The 20,363-nt window shown below is 40.1% G+C and overlaps 1 protein-coding gene across 1 annotated transcript in view; it reads left to right on the forward strand.

Annotated features, from left to right (window-relative positions):
- The first annotated feature begins 360 nt into the window (after positions 1-360).
- The window catches only part of tspan7 (tetraspanin 7), a 77,309-nt gene continuing 57,306 nt past the window's right edge, over positions 361-20,363 (forward strand). The window contains exon 1 of the mRNA XM_069178818.1: positions 361-501. Within this exon, the coding sequence (XP_069034919.1) occupies positions 421-501 (81 nt within the window). The 5' untranslated portion in view covers positions 361-420. The remainder of the gene's footprint in view (positions 502-20,363) is intronic.

Consider the following 20,363-nt stretch of genomic DNA (forward strand, 5'->3'; position numbering starts at 1 on the left):
TCCACACTCTTTGCCATAATATAAAAGATGCTGCCTTCCCCATCCTGTCATTACTTATTAATGTTATTAGATTATATTATTAGATAATAGCGCTTTAAAAAATGACCTAGCAGTAGGTCTGCGACTAATTAATGGCTTGTAGTGGGCTACTAAACAAAATCCGAACAGCAACTTAAAAGAAGGAAAATTTAAAAAAAAATCAAACTTCGCACTTAATTGTCACTCTTTGCACGTACTTGCGAAGTCCAGCAGAGGGCGTAGCCTAGAGGCAGTGCTGTGGTGTAATTCGTGTGTTCATTGGCCGAAGGGTCGGGGGCGGCTGCGCTGTGCGGGACTGCGGTGGATCAGCTGAGCGAAGCCCAGTGGAGAATCACAGTAACGCACCTCCTGTAATAATTCTGCACTTCACTTCAGTGTAGTATGGCATCCAGGAGAATGGAGACCAAACCAGTGATAACCTGTCTCAAAACACTCCTTATCGTCTATTCCTTCGTTTTTTGGGTAAGCAGACTCCCCTTGTTAAGAAATTTTCGTGTGCAGGAATGATTTTTGAAACGAATGCTTTACATTTTCCGCCACTTCGTCGTTTAATAAAAAATAAATGCACAACTGTTGTTGCGCGAGGCTATAAAAATAACAAGTGCATGTTTTTTTGTGCTGACGGTGGAGGCATCCTTTTGGGTCGTTAAAAAGTCTATCAGTTCGTTTAATGCCTTGGATTTGAGTATTTCTATTCCAAATAAGATGCGAAACGGGTTGTAATTACGTATTCCATTTCCTTTGGGATATATTCTTCAGGGGTGGACAGGGATGGTTCAGCATCAAGCGCATAATGCTTTGGAAAAGAAATTGCGTGTTATGAAACGTTCATATTTACGGAAATTATGCTGTTTTACTCTTGTGGTTTCGTTTCGTTGACCTTCATATATATTAGGCGCAGAAACACGTCAAGTAGTGATTCCGTTACATACACAGCATCAGTTACTAGAAGGGCTTAAGTCGGGGGCTGTAATTAACAGCTGGGAAGAGAAAGCATCATTTTCAAACACTAACCTTTCATGTACCGTTAGCAGATTTGATGGTAAAAAATGCAATATAAAATAAGGCTAAAATGCGAGCTACTTTCTATCCGTGCAGTAGTCTGACCGCCTCCCGTACGATTTCGGTCATCTTAGTGGTTTACATAATATAAATGCGTATTACTGTTGCCTTTCAGACTCCTCGGACAGCAAAGTGTTTGATTTGAGATGGGGAATCATTCTGGAACATACCGCACTGACAGGCAGTTTGCACTACTGCAGATTAAACGGATCGTGCTTTCAGGAATGTGATGCAAATTAAGAGCAGATTGTTTCTTTAGCAGTTAATTGATTAAACCATTCAGACGCTGTGTCATCAAACAGCGATACCTCCTGTAAGGTAGTCTGACCTGGTTGTCTAAAGTACTGGATGTAGAAAACACTATGCTGGTACTGTATCTACTGTATCTTATCTAGCTAATAATAAAACAGACCGCTATCGTTGTTGAGATTGAGATGATAGTTGCCTCTCTTCGAGTTTTACGAACAGTTTCTACGGCCGTTCGTGGTGCCGTCTTGTAATCGTATTGTACTGTACCTCAAGGGCATGGCCGCAATGTTCCCACCTGGAATTTGAACCTGCAGCGATCTAGTCAAGAGTCCTATAACCACTGCTTCACACAACCTCTTGTGTATGGTCGCTATATGTTTCTTAAATATTTCACAAGTTTTTTTATGTATTTCAAATAATAGAATTTACGGAGTCGACAGGACTCAGATTTGGAAAACGCGGGTTTAAAGAAAGGTGAAGAAACATGAACCAGATGGCTCAATTTTATTGGAAATCACCTTTGAGTAGTTTGAGATGAGTGTTCACGAAGGAATAGAGAGACAGTTGGTGTGAGTCTTTTCTTCTTCAAATGTGACACGGAAGAGGGGGGTGAAATGTCTTTTAAGTATTTGTGAGGGGCTTCAATTTTAAGCTCTACTTTCAGGAGTAAACCTGTGAGTCATTAAGAGTTTAATGCAGGACAGTCGCCCCTTGTTGTAGGAGTGGCAGTACTTAGAGTCCTGGGTGTAATCAGGCACAGCTGGCCCTCAAAGGGACACACAAGCATAACAAGAGGGTGTCAGAGCCCAGATTTCAGGAATTGGAGAATATAGGTAGGCCCACATTGGGAATCAATTTGTGTGTGCAAAGGGCTGACTGCTTAACTTAAGGGAATATGCTGTCTGTATAATAAATGCCTTCCTACAGTAGAGCAAAGCAGTAAAAATTGTAGCAGTAAGGTCTTTTTTAAAACATTGTATATACCAAAAGTGCAGTGAAATTTGATAGTCACCTAATATTGCTAGAAGCTGGTAGATATTGGTAGATAATAACTAATAATATTGGTTGATAATAACTAGGGCTAAGAAGGTCTGTCTCATATTGTGGGATAACAGACCTTTGACACATCGAAAGGTGCATGGCGGAAGCTCACCAGGTCTGTGTAACTGCAGTGAGAGTATGGAGGGGTGCAGAGGGGTGCTGGTCATGTGGTTATGTAATTTACCAGAGAAAGGAAGCAATTCACAGGATTTCGTGCCTTTGTAAACTCAGTTTAATACTCAGTCTTTTATCCTGAATGGCGGAAATACATAACAGTCCCTTTATAGTCCTTTTGGAAAAACAAAAACGGCAACTTGTTGTTGATTCAAGAATATATGTATTGCATTTGATTTGACTGTTGTGTCATTTATATAATTAAAAGTGAGATCAGAGCCTGACAAATTGTCAGTAGGACGAGTGTGATACAGATTGTGTGGCAGTGTGAGTGAGGGTGGTTTAAACACTTCGAGAGTCATGTCAGTGATTCTAGCCAAGTTACAAGAAGCGATGGGGTAACATTGCTGGGGAGCTGTATACAGGACTGAGCTTTTGGCCAGACCTTTGCTGTTTCAGCAGCTGCTTAGAATTCTCACAGAATTCTTCCTGTTCTTATAATTCTCTGCTATGTCAGCTGTAAGACGACTTTATATAGTATACACCCGAAGAAGGCTCTACAGCTGAAACGTTGCTTTCTTTCTTCTCTTTTCAGCATGGAATAAATCTATTACTTATTCTTTTATACAGTATATACTACAGTTTTTCATTTGTAAGTCTGGAATCGCATGGAAGGGAAGTGGAAAACTCCAGTTTTGCCTTGCTGAACTAAACCGACAACATGTGTCATGTTTTCCTTGGAAAGGACCTGTTTTTAGGAATATAGTTATTTTGATTTGTGTCACAGCTTTTATTTGACTGATCCATTGGCTGTTTTTGTACATGGGGAAAGTGTTGTGGCCAGACAAAAAGTGTGCTGTTATCCAGGCTGACTTTTAATTTCCTAGACAGAAGCCCCTTCTCTGTACGATAAAGTGAGGCTTTGTACAGTAGGTTTTCTGGGTCAGTTGGTTGGTATTGTAAACATATGGTTGTCAGAAATTATATTTTGGAAAACATGCAGTTCAGACTGTGGCCTGTGTACTAGAGCCTATTACCCATGATGTTCTCTCCTAGTATGTTGTCTCGTGACCTGAATTTTCTACACCCCTTTTCTGCCGGATTGGGAATGTCTACCACATCCCACTTAAGAGCGCAACAGCATTTGACCTCGGTGCTGGGAATCTATGTTTATGAAGAGGGAACTTAATTAAGATTCATAGGTTCCTGTTATGAGGGCAAAACAACTTATAAAGGTGAATTAATATCTGTGAGAAAAATGTAATTGTCTTGAGATACAACATGTGGTATCTCACAATACAATATATGTATGTACACATGTACATTAATATATTATACCTACTGTGTAAACCCTTAAAACACAATAAATAGAAATTGATAAGGGAAGTCTGTTGTTACTGTTATCTTGTAAATCAATTTGATTCAGATAAGGTACAGTATATGCACCTGTAACTTTTAAAGTATTGTATATCCAAACCTATGAAGGAAGGTGACACAAAGGACACAAAGAATTATGATGTCACAGTACACTACAATGCCTGCCGCCTGACCTACAGTATGCTGCTGGCTTTTGGTGCCTTGAAAAATGAAGCAAGTGTGGATCTGTGAAATGCATCTTGAATTTAGTTTCCTTACTTGATGACATGTACAATATGCAAAATCATATCATGGTGACTTACAACAGGGACACTTTGTATTGACAGTAAAATAATAAATAGGGAAGCAGAATTTTTATATGCTGTAGGCACACCTGCTCCTAGAGGTAAACTGATAGCTTTCAGGGAAAAAGCAGAAAGATAGACTGGATTTTTATAGAGTCACATACTTTGATAGTGTTCTTGAAAGTAAAAACCCTGTTCTATATATAAACCACGAGACTCTGAAATCACTGCACATTCATTTTTACAGGGAATGTAGAGATTTCTCAATGTTCAGTACTGCACCTGTGATATTTTATTCTTAATTCTAAATAAGCTTGCCACTGAACAGCTTTTGATGCCCCCAAATTCTCTTTGAGAATGGGTATTTCACCAGTGGTTTTGAGTGGCTGTGGTATAAATTAGTAGAAACTAGTATGTAATTGAGCTTTCAAAAATAATTATTTTCAATTTTGCAATTAGGTTCTTGTTAATACTGTATATACAGTACTTCGCAAAGTTTCCACATTTTGTTGCTTTCAAATGTGACTTTCTTATTTAGAATTTATAAAATCTGCTCTAAAGCTGATAAAGCTAAAATTGTTGATAATCGGCAAATACTTTTTATTTTGAATGAGCCTAAATCAGTTCCTGTGCGAAAACAATGGTTTAAAATGTCATCATGTGTGTCTAATGGTCTCTGCCTGTGACTAATCAAAGCGGTTTAACTTTACTTCAGAAAAATCACACCTGGCTCTGTAAGTTCCCTCATATACATATTCCCTTTGCTTTTCACATGATACAACAAATTGACCATGAAGACCAAGGAGCTTTTCGAAACGAAAGAGGGCGAAGTGGTAGAGGGGCACAGGTCAGGAGAAAGTTGCCCATCCCTTTCCGCACACTGTATCCATTAAGAAGTGGGTTGTGTGTCACAGTACCCAAACGCTACAGTACCTTCATCAGCCCTTTCGCTCTGTACAGGCAGGCAAAAAGCTGAGGGAGGATGAGATCACTGCTCATGCAGCAACAATATCCCAGTCCTAACACACACCTGGACTGATGGCAAGAAAGCAGTCTTTACTGGAAAAGACTCTGTCTCATTTAAGTTATACTTACATGTATGTGGCAGAAGGCTTTATGGTCAGATAAATACTAAACATTACAGCTGGTGCAAGCTCAACACAGCATACCCCGTCAACACCATCCCTACTGTCGTACATAGCGGTAGCGGCACAGAGATGCTTTTCATCAGCAGGGACTGGGCAGCCTGTCAGGATTGAGGGGAAAATGAATTATGCAAAAATAAGCGAATCCTAGAGGAAACCTTGCTTAAATCTTCCAAAGAACTCAGTAAAAATGTCATAGTTCAACAGGAGAGGAATCGGAAGTCCAAGTCAAAGCTGCGTCTGTCAAGAAGATGAAGCCCTCTCAAAGTCCTGACTTGACTCCAACAGAAAATTTCTAATAAAATGTCCTTGCAGTCCTACAGCTATTCCCAATGGTTTTGTCAGTACTGGAGCTGTTTTGACAGGAGGAATGGACAAACTTACACCATTGCACTCTGTAAAACTGTCAGATAATCCAGAAAATACTGATAGCATCAGTATTTGACAGAGTTACTTGTGTGATGTGACTTACACTGAAAACTTGCACTTTGAAGATATTCTTTGCTGATTTTCAGCTTCGTTCACATATAACAGTGTTACATTTGTAGTTTAAAGTTGTGAGTAAAAAAGTTAATTTGAACAAATTCTATACTTGCATTTATGTGAAATGCCATGCTGGCAGAGGCTGAATTCTTTTGCAAAGCCATACTGTGTAACGTAAGCCTATTTATAGTTACAGGAATAAAAATAAAAATGGTAAATTTTCTCTCAACTAGTATCCACAAACACCATTGACAGAGGGTGGCAAATTGTGTTCGTAAAGCTAAGATGATTTATGGGAACTTGATACAGTGTATTTGGGCGTCCCAAGGGTACAAACATGTTCCACCTGTTGAAATTCTGCTATTCCTATTGAAACATTAAAAAGGAATCATATGATTCAGTGTTCCCACTACATGCTTCTAAGTATTCTGCGTAAATATTCCCTCACTGACAGAGTGTAGTATAGTCTGGACAGCAGCTGGTCTTGCACCATCTCTTTTTGATAATCTGCCGACTTTCTGAGCTGGGACAGCGGGTCCCAATTCGGACAAGCAAAATTCCTCCTGACTTTGGCACAGGCTTCTAGGATGGACTCCCAGGGTCGATTGGAAATGCATATTCCACATACTGTCTTTCTCACCTCAGTGCTAAAATAAGATCTGGGACTCTGTCTTGGACAGATGCTTCCTTTTGTCAATATTGCATTTGCTCTGGAGAGCTGTGGTTATTGTGCAGGTAAGGACGCTTCAACAAATGGTGATGTTGGTTGTGTTGGATCGTCACATTGCCGAATCTTCAGACTGCATTTCTTTCAATTCTTTCACTGATCTACAGGAGATAAACAAAATCGCTGCACTCTTATCATTGTGGAAGCTCCTTCTGTAGGAAGGGGGCTGGAAATGTGAGGGAGAAAACTGTACAGCCTAGTTAAGGATTTGGAGGGATTTTCTAATCAATAGTTGCCTCCACTCTAGTGGTGCACAGGCCTAGATGAAGGGCCTGAAGAAACTAGATAGGACTGTACTGCAGGGGTTTGAACACTGTCCAATCACTGTTATACTGTAGGTTGAGTTGTTCAGAAGCCAGGTTATTTTAATTGAAGTTTATCAAGTTCTATGGGAGGGCACAAGTGGAGCGTTAAGACCTGATTCTAATGCAGCGCTGCTTCAGAAAATAGTTTTACTAAGAGGGTTCTTAAGAGCTAGAATAAATTGCAGAACCGTGCCATGAGGGCTAATGCTAGGAGATTTCCCCCCAAAAATTCATTGTGATAGCATAAATTTAAAGTGTATATGAAAAATAGTTGACTAGACTACTATTATCCTTTCATAAATGCATCTGTACAGGAATTGCGTAACAAATAGGAACAGTCAAAATGTTACACTCTCTTTTCAAAAACATCATTTTAGTAGCACCTATCAAAAAGTTGTTGTTGTATGTAATGTAAAATGCTGAAGATAATGCTTTTGCAGCTGTTGTTAATGCAAAAGACCCCTCCTTTTTCCCCGAATGTGTCAAGTGCGCTGGTTAACCATGGTACTGTTATATTTATGGAGTGTTGTGTGTGTTTGCAGAGCTTTGATTCTTCTGCTCATTGCGCAAACAAGACACTTAAGCAGCATTCAATTTTAAGTGTCTAAGTTTCAACAGTTCAGTGTGGACATCAGTAGCTGCAAATAACCTCCTAAAACGTGTAAATACAAATAATGAAGGTTGTGATTCTTCCTCCTCTTTCATCATATTGGTGATTTTTCACTTTAAATTACTGTTAATTTAAGTCAATAATTTAAGTCAGGAGTCATCTAAATATAAAGCCCAGCTGGACTATTTGAATGGAATGACCAGAGCAATTATGACAGTAGTGATAACACAAAATATTTTGTTGTATACAGAGAAGAAAATCCCCTTAACCTCTTGGCTGCATGTTGTGAAGTTAGCAGCATAAAGAAATCTCTTCCATTCTACTGAATCACAGAGAGGCAGGGGCATCCCTTAATCCTGTATAGTATGAGAAATCTGGAGATATTCAGTTCAGGGGGGTCATTTCCTTTGGGTATCCATTAAGACAGCCACATATTCATTTGCCCATACCATATAATTCCACCTCTGATCCTCCAACATCTGTAACAGCCCTGACCCACATTTTTCATCATCCAGTCTCTGTTTATTCCGGTGTTCACTTCATCTAATTTTGCATGGTCAGATCGTCAGCGTGGGACGATCTTTAATCTAGCAGGAATTATTTTTGCTGTTTCTTTTTTTTTCCCCTCACAGAGGACATTTACAGTAGCCTCTCCTATTCAACCTATTCGATGACAATTGTACTGTTTATTGGCTCTTTATTATGATATTTAATCTTATATCTAAGAAATATACATTATTTTAAATCCAGTTCACTAGACAATACACAGAGTGCAAACTGTAGAACAGACCACCAGTTCTTTTCCATATGGTGTCCACACGTATCCATCACTTTCTCTGAATTGGCTTTATCATCATTGGTACTAGGTTGTGTTGCCCACCTCATCTCATGAAATATTTGAGAAGCTCCCTGACTGGTGCAGCTGGTAAGGTAGTTGAAAAGTCGGGATGATTCAGTTTGAAGGAGAATAGATAATGCATGTAATATAGTGGTTTTGAACACCGTTGTGAATTTTGCTTGCTTAGAAACCTCTTGAGATTTTAAATTTGTTTTAATTTTAATTTGTTATAATTGCTTTTCAGTTTGTCAGCTGTCAGACCTGGGTTAGCCTAATTCAGTGCTTATTTACCTGGTAGCTCTCAGCCCAGATCCTATCCTATCGCTGAATGCGAACAAAGCATTCACAAAGAATAAAAGCTTACTTTAAAGGTGCTTGAAATGGGGGAAAAAATTCACCGCTTTCTGAAAACATACAGGGGGTTGCCTTGATTTTGCAGATAATGGTCCGTCTTTGCTAGAGTTCTGAATCCACACTAATTAGCTAGAAATAAGGGCATATATCCTTATTTAAAACTTGGAAAAATATCAAATAAATCATTCCTTAACTTTTCCCTCCCTTCTTGAATACTGCCTTGAACCCTGATGTTCATTGTCCTGTGTCTCATGTTCTGTTCCTGGTCTGGGAACCCTTTGTACAGTGGCTTATTCCAGGCTTGAGATTTGGGACGCTGGAAGGTTTCTTTCCTGTGCTATAAATGTAAATCCGCCTTTCTTCTCTAGGTTCGTCACAGAGGAGACGAAGAAGCCAATATTGAGGATGGAGTGCAGTCTCAAGCTGTTAGATCCCCCTCTTTCCCTCTCCTTTGACATCACACATTCCTTTTGAAAGCCCTCCCTGACAGACTGACAGGAAAGAACATGCAAAGCCAATTTACTCTGAAATAAGCATCTGTCATGATGGCAAAAAAAAAGCAAATGCTAGATATGTCTTCAGTAGAGCTCAACGACGAGAAAAAGTGAATAAAAGTGAGTAAAGTTCCTCTGCGGAGTTCAGTCTGGAATGCTGCATTTCCGTAACTTCATAAATATCAAGAGCAATATGCTCTTTCTGCTTCCTTGAGAAGATTACCATTTCAAAGGCAACTTGAATTTGGTAGCACTGAGTTATCACAAGATCGAGATGACTGGCACTGTGGAGGCGTTGAGCTGTGTCTCAGAGCCATAGGCTTGTCAGACACCTTTTCCACTAATTTCACAGTGTAACAGGTGTCTTCAATTCAACTGTCCATAGTCTCATGCACAAGAAAATGAAATCTCTCTCCTCCCCCAAAAATAAAGACTCCTGTTCACTGACATTGTAAAATTCTAATTATTTTGCTCCTGTGAAAATGCCTCATTAAAGCTGGTTGGAAAAAAATAACAGGTCAATTTTTGTTTTATCTGAAACGTCTTGCAAAACACAGACGGCTTTGCTTTACAAATGTAGTGCATCTAGTGATTATTTCACTTTATTATTACATTTTTTTTTGTTTCTGATACTTCATTTAGACGACCTTGACGCTTCAGCTGCTTTTTAACAAGCGTAAGGAAAAAGGGTGCTCAGTATTCATTTTTTTTAAGATCAAGCCCACTTAAAATAAAGCACTGTGGTTGAGTCCTGGATATTGAGTCCTGGGTTGAAGCGCTATATTTGTGAAGTTTGAGTGCTCAGTCCATGTCAGTGAGGGTTTCTTCCAGGTGCTCCATTTTCCTCCTGCTACCCACAGACGTCCTGGCTAGACTCCTCTTGTCTGTTGAGCCACTGACTTGAATCCCACGCAGTGGCTCCAGGTCTCCACGAAACGTACCAGGAATAGATGGGTTGGATTTAGGCTTTATTAAACTGCTTATATACTGTGTTGTCTGAAGACTTACAGTAAAACAATGTGAATTAAGCTCCAGTGAACTCTGGCAGCAGAGAAATTCACTTGCTGGTCTTGAGGCTGTTATTTCAACTACAGCTACTTCCAGCTCAAAGGCAAGTTCCCTACATGCCTGTCCTTCTGTCCCATCGTTCGGAAATGCAGAATTGGTTTCCTTTCTGCTCCCCAGTGCTGCATGAAATTAATTTAAATTAGTTCTCCAGAGAAATAAAGGGGAAGGAAAAAAGGAAGTGAAAACGCCTTATGCAGCCGAAACCGGACTGGCCCATCTGAGGTACTGCATCAGAGCAGTGCACACAGAAGTGAAAATTAGTGATATGGTGTTTCAGCTCAGCAAGATGTACTCAGTTTTTACAGTTTGTATTGTTTGCACAAGAGATGGATGCTATCGTCGTCACTGTGGTCGCAAGTGTAATGGCTTGTTTGATGAAAGAAATTACAATTACAGCTACATACAGTATATTAATCACCCCCCACCCCCACCCCCACCCACGCCTCCTGGAAACAATTGCTTTTCTGTTCCGACTGAAGCTCATGTGTGGTGATTTTGATTCTGCAGCCGCATTGATTCCTGTGTGGAAATAACAAATTAGAACAGAAGAAAGGGTAGAAATAAGGGGAGACCTTTCGGCCGATCTTGCCTGGTTGGTAAATGTACTGTAGTAGCTTACTGATCTCTGACACGCATCCAGCTGTTTCTTGAAGGAAGCCAAGGGATTGGCTCCAGCCGCATGGTGCCTCAGAAGTGCCTCCTGTTCTTGATTTTAAATACACTTTCATGTAGTTTCCACTTCTGCCCTTTTGTTCTCTATGTTCTATTGGGTCCCCCATACTCTTCTCTGTTCAAGACTAAACGTTTCTTCAGCTTGTCCGTGCAGGACGTTGCCTTTAGCCCTGGAATGTATCTGGTTACACTTCTCTGGATGATTTCAAGAGCAGCAATATCTTTTTAGTGTGTGGCATGGTGACCAAAATGGCACACACTTCTCTAAATGAGACCTAACTCTGTTGTTTTCCCACATTGTCTGGAAGATGTAATCAATGTGTTAATGTGATCATGAAAGTAAGTTTCATAAGTAGCCTTGGGTAGCTCAATGGTTCCTATCCTGTATTTATGTTTTTATTACCTTGCCTCAAAACCCTGCGCTTGTCTGCATTGGATTTCATCTGCCATTGAGTGTTCTCATGAATAAATAAACAAAATACCTGAAAATACATTGATTGGTGTATAGATTAGACCCGCTTTATTATTTGTTGGACAATATTCATTTGTAGATGATTCCATCTAAAAATTCATGGTAACAGTGGCTGATGATAGCTTTAAAGAAGCAACCAGACCATTACATCCACATCTCTTAAGATATTGAATCCGAATGCACCATCTGATCAGGCTCTTTCAGTGCCTTGTACTTATTTGGACATCTATTGGTAGAAGCAAAGGGCAGCTTTATTGCTCGAAGTTCCACACCATACAGGGCTCTCAAAGTACAGCTGCACAACAGAACAATTTCTACTGCACTTGTAAGGGGAAATGTATGGAGTTTGTAAGAAACATACAGTCAGTTTGCTTTCTGCTAATTTGACAACTTTTAGTTGGGTACTGAAATTAATATACAGTTTCAGCTTTATGTGCAGTGGACATATTAGCATATTTCTGTGTGTTTCCTGGCTGGATCATGAGGTGTGTTGAGTGTTAGTTTGGCTACCTGGGACATCTGCATGTGTTCAGTCTTGAGTGTTTGATGAAGGCAGCTGCTCAGAAGGATATAAGAGGGGTCTCTTGTATCTCCTCTCCATTCTTGCACCAGCAGACGGAGTATATTTTAGATTTTCTAAGTGTAGTCATGGGTTCCACGTTTGAACACGTTTTGATCTCCCTTTGCTTTGTATTGCAGTTTGTCAGGATTGTGCTGGCGGCTCTCCATTCTAACTTGTACCAGGCTCTTGGAGAAAAGGCTGCTGGAAGACAGCCCACTTTTTTCATGTTCTGTCATGTAAACAACGCGTCACTCTAACGTGTTATTGTAACAACACAGTGAGCAGGAAGAAGATTTACGCTGTTCCAGAGAGTTGAAGTGTGCTGTTTTTAAACCTTTATGTAAAAGTGATTGCCAGGAAAGGAAGAAATCAAGTAAACAGAACATTTAAGTCAAGGGAAGTGATCAAAATCCAGCCTCTCGTTTCTATTAGCTGGATGGTCTAGATGTTTTAGTAGGGAATGTAGGAATATTGAGTCGTGGTTTGTTAGCTTTGCCCATGCATAAGGCAGCTACAGTAAGTGCAACTGCCAGGACACAGAGCTCCTGTTTGATTTTTCCTTTTCATTTGCATGGTGGGAATATCATTTAATGTAAGTTAAATATCATTAAAAGCCTAATAGGATTTTGTCCTTGAAATATCATATAAAAGAAACGTCCTTCCAAATTCCAGATACTGGTATAGCAGTTTGGTGTTCATATGCTGTATATGGAAAGGCTGACACTGAATGGCACTTCTGTTGAAGGCAAGCAAACATTCACATACCCCCCTCTTTCACCTGGTTTAGTTCATGCAGTAATTGTTTCTTCAGCTGTGAAATGCACAAGACCTCAAATGTTAATCATTAAATTAAGTCGTGGAGAACATCTGTTTACTCCAGCTTAAAGTGAATAAAACATTTAATAGACTGATAATGACTTTGCCTTGTTAATATTTGTATTTTTTTTTATTATCAGATGTTACAATTCCAATAGTGTTTCTTTTAGATACCATAGGTCTAAAATCAGTGCAGATTTCTATAACAGAAAATGTAGGAGGAGGCCAGGCTGAGGAAGATGATGTGCTGGAGAAAACTGGGGAGATATCAGACAGGACAGCAGCATGTCTGGGTGCAGAGGCCCCAGTCTGAGCACTGTAGCTGTTTATGCAGTCTGTAACATTGGAATTTGCACCCAGTGACTGACAAGCATAGGTGTTGCTGTTATATGCAGCCTAGCCAGTAGGTCAGATGAGTCCTAGAGCACCATGCATGAGCTGCATGTCTCTGGGTCAGATTGCTGTTGGAGGTTTGTATGTCGTTTGCTCTTGGCAATTAGCATCTGCTCTTGGAAATAAACTACTTGACGAATGCTGGCTTCAGGGACAGCTTATGGAGAGGCGGAGCGATCTGTCATCTTAAACTGCATTACAGCTTCTTTGGAACCGAGCCGCAAAGAACAGCCCTAAGAAAGATCAAGCCAGAAAAAACTAACATTTCATGGGAAAAATGTGATTGAGTCAAATGTGTTGCACACTGCATTAATTGAACATGGAGCAGGAGTATAAAATTTGTCGTGATGTGTTGGCTTTGTTGTCTTCTCAAAACAAAAATTGGAGGAACACGTAGAATTAATTGCACTCATTAAGTGAGAGTGAGTTGGTCTTGGAATATAAAGATATAACAAATGTTTAAAACAACAGTAGATCATTTAGCTTGTCTTCCTCAATTGGTGGTGTTGTGAAATTCAAGCTCTTTCAGGCTTTGAAAGCAGGATACTAATTTTCATGTTCAGGGTGAAGTTCTCTAATGATATCTGTTCCCAGGAGATGAGTTACAGTATCGTGCATGTTGGAGAAACTTTAACACCTGTTCCTTTCAATCCAGTCGGATGTGAGACTTGATTTTACTTACTGAGAGCTGGTGTACAGTATTTGGCTCAAGTGAAATGAGAACCAAGTAAAAATACAGAGGTTCGAGTGGAGACCTGAATCAAAATCCGGGCTGCAAAAGAGGAAGTAGAGCTTAATTCCATGCTGATAATTAGGAAAAAGTTATGGACATGTAGCCTTTTTCAGGTGTCAGAATTAACACTTCACTCTATTCAACTTAAGAGGGATATGAAATCCTTTTTGTAAACTTGGGTAACATCAAGGTGACAAATAACTGCAATCATTGTGGTCTTTTAGTTCAGAAGTGGTAAAAATGTTCTCAAATATGCATACATCTAAAATCTTCATTAAAGCAAACATACTTGTCTAATTCAAATTGATTTTTGTAAATTTGAAATCACAAGTGGGAATTTTATATCTGGCAGTTTTGATTCCTATCATGTGTTATTTTTATTTCTGATATCCTCCTTTGTTTCCCATGTTAAAGATAGATGAAATGGCCAACCTGGACTGGCCATGGTTATATAGAGTTCATACTGACAGTGTGGCGATCCACAGAAGTCAACACAGTGACCAGATAACTCTTTCCACTCATGGGAGACAGTTCTATAATGTCGATGTGAGGCACTGCACAGCAATGTCTTATTTAGTTGTTAATACAGTAACATGGTTATCTTTTGCATCTCTGAATGCCAGTATCAGATGCAAAGTCTGCTTGTTGAATCTCTCACCAGATGTTGTTAAATATGTTTACATTCTCTCTTTTTAGAATTGAATGTCCAAGGGAAATGGAGATGCCCACTCTCTCTCATTTTCAGTGCATTTTAAAAGTCCTGTTTGCTGAAGCTTTTAATGTGCAATTGGGTGCTACATCCTGGTAGATTTTTGTTAATCTGTTTCAATACATCCCCTTGAGATACCTGGGCCCAATACTACAATGTCCAATAAAAGCTAAGGTTGTGATTCCAGTGGAATATTAATGTGAATCAATTTATCACTTCTTATGAGATGTAACAACTTGAATAGCTAATTCGTTTTTCATTATCAACCACGTTAATGGTGCTTTGTTTTGCAAATGTCAATATCAAGAGTCTTTTTGCATTGCAGTAAAGTAACGGCATTTGTCTTTCAGATTGTACAGCATGATGCTGTCAAAGCCCAACCTCTGGAAACTTCTAAGCCCATGAGGTTTGTGCAGTTGAAGCCTAATTTAGTATTTGGTGACCTGCATTGTAAGAGGAATCTGATAATAACAAAGAAACTGGTCATTTTAATTTGGTTTTATCAGCCCCTGCAAAATCTGCAGATGTTCTGGTGAATAAAAAATCTCTAATCTACAGTAAATCCATTTGTTATTTTTCAAAGCTATGCGATAAAATGTACAGCAGTAAAATAATAATAACCTTTAACTAAGGCTCACTTTGCATTATAATTTCTGCATGCTAAGCATTAAAGAGAAGCATGAGGGAAAAATAATATTAGCTTATAATACACCAAAGGATCCCATTACATCTTGAAACAGCAGGTAAAAACAAATGCACCTCTTCTCACGTTACTGTGAGAACATAAATATGTATTCCCTGAGCAGATGGGCCCTCTCTGCTCTCACTCTTGCAGGGCTCTTCATCTAGCTTGAGGGCTCCCTTGAGTTTTTTGCCATGGTTTTACATAGCAGAGGCCCCAGCAGAGATGACTGGGAAGGAGGAGGTTAGTCTTCCTTCCCAGACTAAGAGAGAGAGAGGCAGTGCCAGCTGTCAGCTTGTGGCTTGGGCTAAGGGCCCAGGCTTTGTCCCAAGATCAGATGTGCCTGGGAATTAATTCCAGGCCTATATCTCTGCATATTTCCATCATATCATGCCAGCAGCCATACTATCCTGCAGCTCACAACTGGCAGCCCACTGAAGCTCAGCAGGTGTGAGCCTGGTCAGTACCTGGATGGGAGATCTCCAGGGAAAAACTAAGGTTGCTGCATGAAGAGGTGTTAGTGGGGCCAGTAGGGGGCGCTCACCCTGTGGTCTCTGTGGTTCCTAATGCCCCAGTATAGTGATGGGGACACTACACTTTTAAAGAGGTGCTGTCTTTCAGATGAGACGTTAAACCGAGGTCCTGACTCTCTGTGGTCATTAAAAATGCCAGGGTGTTTCTTGAAAAGAGTAGGGGTGTAACCCCGGCGTCTTGGCCTCATTTCCTATTGGCCCTTACCAGTCATGGCCTCCTAATAATCCCCATCTATAAACTGGCTTCATCACTCTGCTCTCCTCCCCACTGATAGCTGGTGTGTGATGAGCATTCTGGCGCACTATAGCTGCCATCGTATTATCCAGGTGGGGCTACAAAATGGTGGTGGTGGAGGGGAGTCCCCATTACCTGTAAAGCGCTTTGAGTGGAGTGTCCAGAAAAGAGCTATATAAGTGTAAGCAATTATTGTTAGTTAGTATTATTATTATATCTCTGTCTAGATACATTTGAGATGGAAGGGAGTGACATAGAGGTTTGAATGCTTCATCTAATATGAGAACAAGAATGAGCCCACATCTTGTAAACTCTTTCAGGATCCATTCAGTTACATTATTTATTGCACAAGCCAACTTTCTTGTCATCAGCCAGTCAGTTTTCCCAATTGTCCCTGTTAAAGTTCTTTCTTATTACTTTTATTACCGTAACGAAGAACATTTTCCACATTTTTAATCTTCAAAATAAAAGTGTTAGATCCAGAATTATTTTCATGCATAGAATAAAGCAATCTTTTTTCGTGAAATAGTCTGGAAACTGTTGTCTAACAGGGGCTTTGGTTTCCATTGAGGTAAACACAGAAAGGTCCCTGACTTTTCAGATCCCTATGTTAGAGCTGAATCCTGTGGTTTTTGAAAAGGTCCTTTTTTATTCCTTATGTTTGAAAAAGTTAATACCGCACGTGAAACAATATCTCAGAAAACTTTAATTTTAACACAAATGTCCTCATGCTTGCTTGTTAAAATCCACTATGACCCTGGAGAGTTATCCTTCCAATATATATATAAGATGTATATATATTCCTAGCAGAAGAACCAGTGGTTAACGTTGCTATCACCTTGCTGTATGGAACGCAATTGCATTTTCCTGGGTAGGTATGAATTATGGAGCAGAAAGAAAGCAATGCACATTCAATTGTAGTTCTGTAACCAAGCTGACTGCTGCCTGGACCTGTACTGTATCTATAATTTATCTGTTTGTAACATTTCTTGTGTCAGTACTTGCCCCTAGCTTACAGCTGTCTGTGTATCTGATTCCATTCTTCATAGGGGCAACCGTAACATTTTTTTTTTTATGGGACAGGGTTTGTTAGCCTTGTCCCCAACCTCCAACATAGAGGACTTGGCACCCGATGTGGGACACAAACCCACTACCCTGAGATTACAAGTCTCATGCTCTAATAACAGAGCTAGCCGGGGCTTTCTTGGATCAGTACTGATTCCTTTCTTCACTTTTCCCATTAATTTATTTTCATCTCTGTCCTCAGTTCTCTGTCCCTGCCAGCAGGGCTTCTGTTCTCTGTGGTTTCTGGCTGTCCAGATGCAAACATTCTGCTTAGATCAGTCTAACCTAATATAGTCGTACCAAATCTAGAATATCAACTATGTGGATCCTGAAGTCCTGACGTCAGTTGGGAAAGCTCTGATTGGTTCTATCAATGATAAAGTTGTTTAGAAGAGTATATTAAGCCAATAGGGTGGCACAGTGGTTAGCTTTTGCTGCTTGGCAACACTGGGTTCCCAGGTTCAGTTCCTAACGTGCTATCACTGTGGAATTTGCATGTTCTTCCTGTGGGTTTCGTCCCAGTCCAAAATCACTATACCATCCAATAGAAATCCAATAGAAATATACAATCCAATAGAAATATTGCTCTAAACTTCATAAAGACATGCTGGTGGGTAAGTCAGATGCTGTGAATTCTCCCTGGTGTGCGTGTGAGTGCGTGCGTGCGTGTTTGTGCGCATGCATGCGTGCGTGTTTGTGTCTGCACCCTGCGATGGACTGGTGTCCTGTCCAGGGAGTAGCCCGCCTTGTGCCCACTGCTTTCCAGAATAGACTCCAGGCCACCATGATCCTGATTGGATAAGTAGTTAAGCTAAAGAAACAGTTCCGATTCATACTGTAGCTGTTCAGGTCTGCAGAATGTTTGTGCAGAGCTTCTTGGAGTCATCTGATTATAATGAAATGCAAATGTGTGGACGAATAGCATTACGGTGCAGTGTGAACATGCCTTATTAGAGTAGCATTGCAAGCCCTCAAGGTAAAACTTTATTTTTAGGAAAGTCACATTTTTTTTACTTGATGCTGTGATTTTTGTTTACTCCATGAAGAAACCAAGAGTTGGGGTCTACTGATGTTCTGTAAATAAATTTTGATCAGTTCAGTGGGTCGTGTGTCCACTGTGTACATGTTAAGAGACCATTTGGAACAAAAGTCAAAATATACTTCCAGACCAGCATTTCTTTCATTGCAGCAGTACCTGAGTAATTAGTGCTGTGATTAAGTTGTGGATGAGAAGAACAACTGAGTTGGAGACCCCTGCTGTAGGTGGAGGTCAAGTGTATGAAGTGTGGTGTGTGCTGGGCTAGCAGGGTGAGTGAGCGAACACCAGCCTGTTCACATGACATGTCACCTGATCCTTGGCACATGGCAGGAGGCAGGGAGGCAGCTGCTGGCTTGTAAGAACGGCAGCTCGATCTTGAATCAGCGTTTCCTGTTCCCAGGGCCCGGGAAGGGGTTTTACAGAGTGATCCCTCTCTGCCTTAATTTCTGTTTCCTCTTTTTAGTTCTGATGGGTTGTGTCAAGGAGTCCTTGCTCAGACTGCTTGAGGTTAATGGTGTCTCAAACAGGAGGTGAATTTAGTTGGCATTTTACAACTGAGGTTCTGAATCCAGAAGCAGGATTTGGTTTTTCTGTACGGTCAGGTTGTCCTTTTCTGCTTTTTTCTCCTTCTGTGTTTATCTGAAAGAAAGAACCCTTTGACTTTGTACTGTGGGTTCACACTTCAGCATGTCATTAATATATGACTCTGATTTTTTGTGCTATACCCAGAGCACTGTTGGGAATTAGTTTCACTTTCTCAGTATAACCTACATGACTGAGCCAAATCTTAGAATCAAAGAGTATAGAGTTATTCTGGCCTCAGATTAAGCAGTATTTGGTCTTCATGGCAGGATGTTGTGTTTATCGTGTCTAATCATGTTAATAAAGCAGAGTTAATATAATACATTCATGCAGTGTGTGTGGGAAGAAAAGAATGTTCTAACATAATCAAAAATGATTGCATATAGTAGATTACAGTAGATAACATTCTCTTTTTTCTTGTAATATGACTCCTGTATTAGCTGCCCCAACATGACATTGTCCAGATTGTGGCCATACATGCACAATATAAATGTTGAAAAAATGTTTTGAACCATATGGCAACTTTGTGATTAATATTGCTGTTTTGAATTTTTAAATTCCAGTTAAATCGGGGGGAAATGTAATCTGATAACTGTGAGACAGAGAGAGGGAGAAACCTCTTATGGTGAAGGAACACTCCTAATGTTTACTTTATTAAAAATAGAAGAGGAGTCCTGCACTGTCTCCTGTCAGAACGGGAGCAGCAGTAAGAGGTGTTCAGTCACAGGCTTACATATAGTTCTTAAGTCTTAAAAAGTACAAAAGTTCTTCAGAAATGTGCAGAGTCATGAAAGCATCTGCACATTGTAATAAAAGAAACCCTTGTCAAACACATTATTCCTGTGTGCCATGTACTGTACTTCAGTTTTTCCTTCCTCATTCCTTTTCCTTTCTACATTTTGATTTCCCATAGTGCTTCTGTCTGCTGTGTCCACACTGTTCATTTGTTTTGTGTGTACTACCCCTGCAGAAGCGTCATTTTCTTTCTGTACTGGAGACAGGAAGTTGAGGCTGAACTTATCTTTGGCAACGTTCTGATCTTACTGGAGCATGTTTTGGAGGCTCACAGCATGCCTATGATCGGTCATCCCATCAGCTTCGTGCTCTGCTGGGTCTTTATTGGTCCAGGAATAGGGAACCCTTACGGGCTTTGTATTGCTTTCAGCCGCTGATGTTTTTTGGGGGGTCTGACATTTTTCATTTAGCACTGCAATATTCATTATTCATTCATTATATCTACCCGTATCTCCAGATGTCTTGAGCACAGCGGGTAAATAAACCTTGCATGTGTGCTTAGAATGGAATTGCATTGTGGAGTGAGGAAAACCTTTCAGTAATCTTTTTCAGAGGGTATATCCCCCTCTCTGGAGTGTCACGCACTGTAGGCCAGGACTGGAAGAGCACCTGCCTTACGGTTAATGATTGCAGAAGGTTTTTGCTGAATGTTAGTTTTCCGGCCTAGAAATCGGCTTCTTTGTTAGATGTTTGCCCATCTGTTTGTAATGCTTGAACTGTGAAAGGCACCATATATCAGACTGCTTCTAAGCATGGCACTTGTGTGGACAGAAAGCACTGATGTACAATTTGCAGAGCAAGATAAGAAGCCTTTATCTCAAAGTAAACACATTTGTAGCAGAGATGTGAAATGAACTCCTGGTCCTGTAGAGAATCGGAATCTTT

The sequence above is a fragment of the Lepisosteus oculatus genome, chromosome 15, assembly GCF_040954835.1.
Source record: "Lepisosteus oculatus isolate fLepOcu1 chromosome 15, fLepOcu1.hap2, whole genome shotgun sequence".
Classification (NCBI taxonomy): domain Eukaryota; kingdom Metazoa; phylum Chordata; class Actinopteri; order Semionotiformes; family Lepisosteidae; genus Lepisosteus; species Lepisosteus oculatus.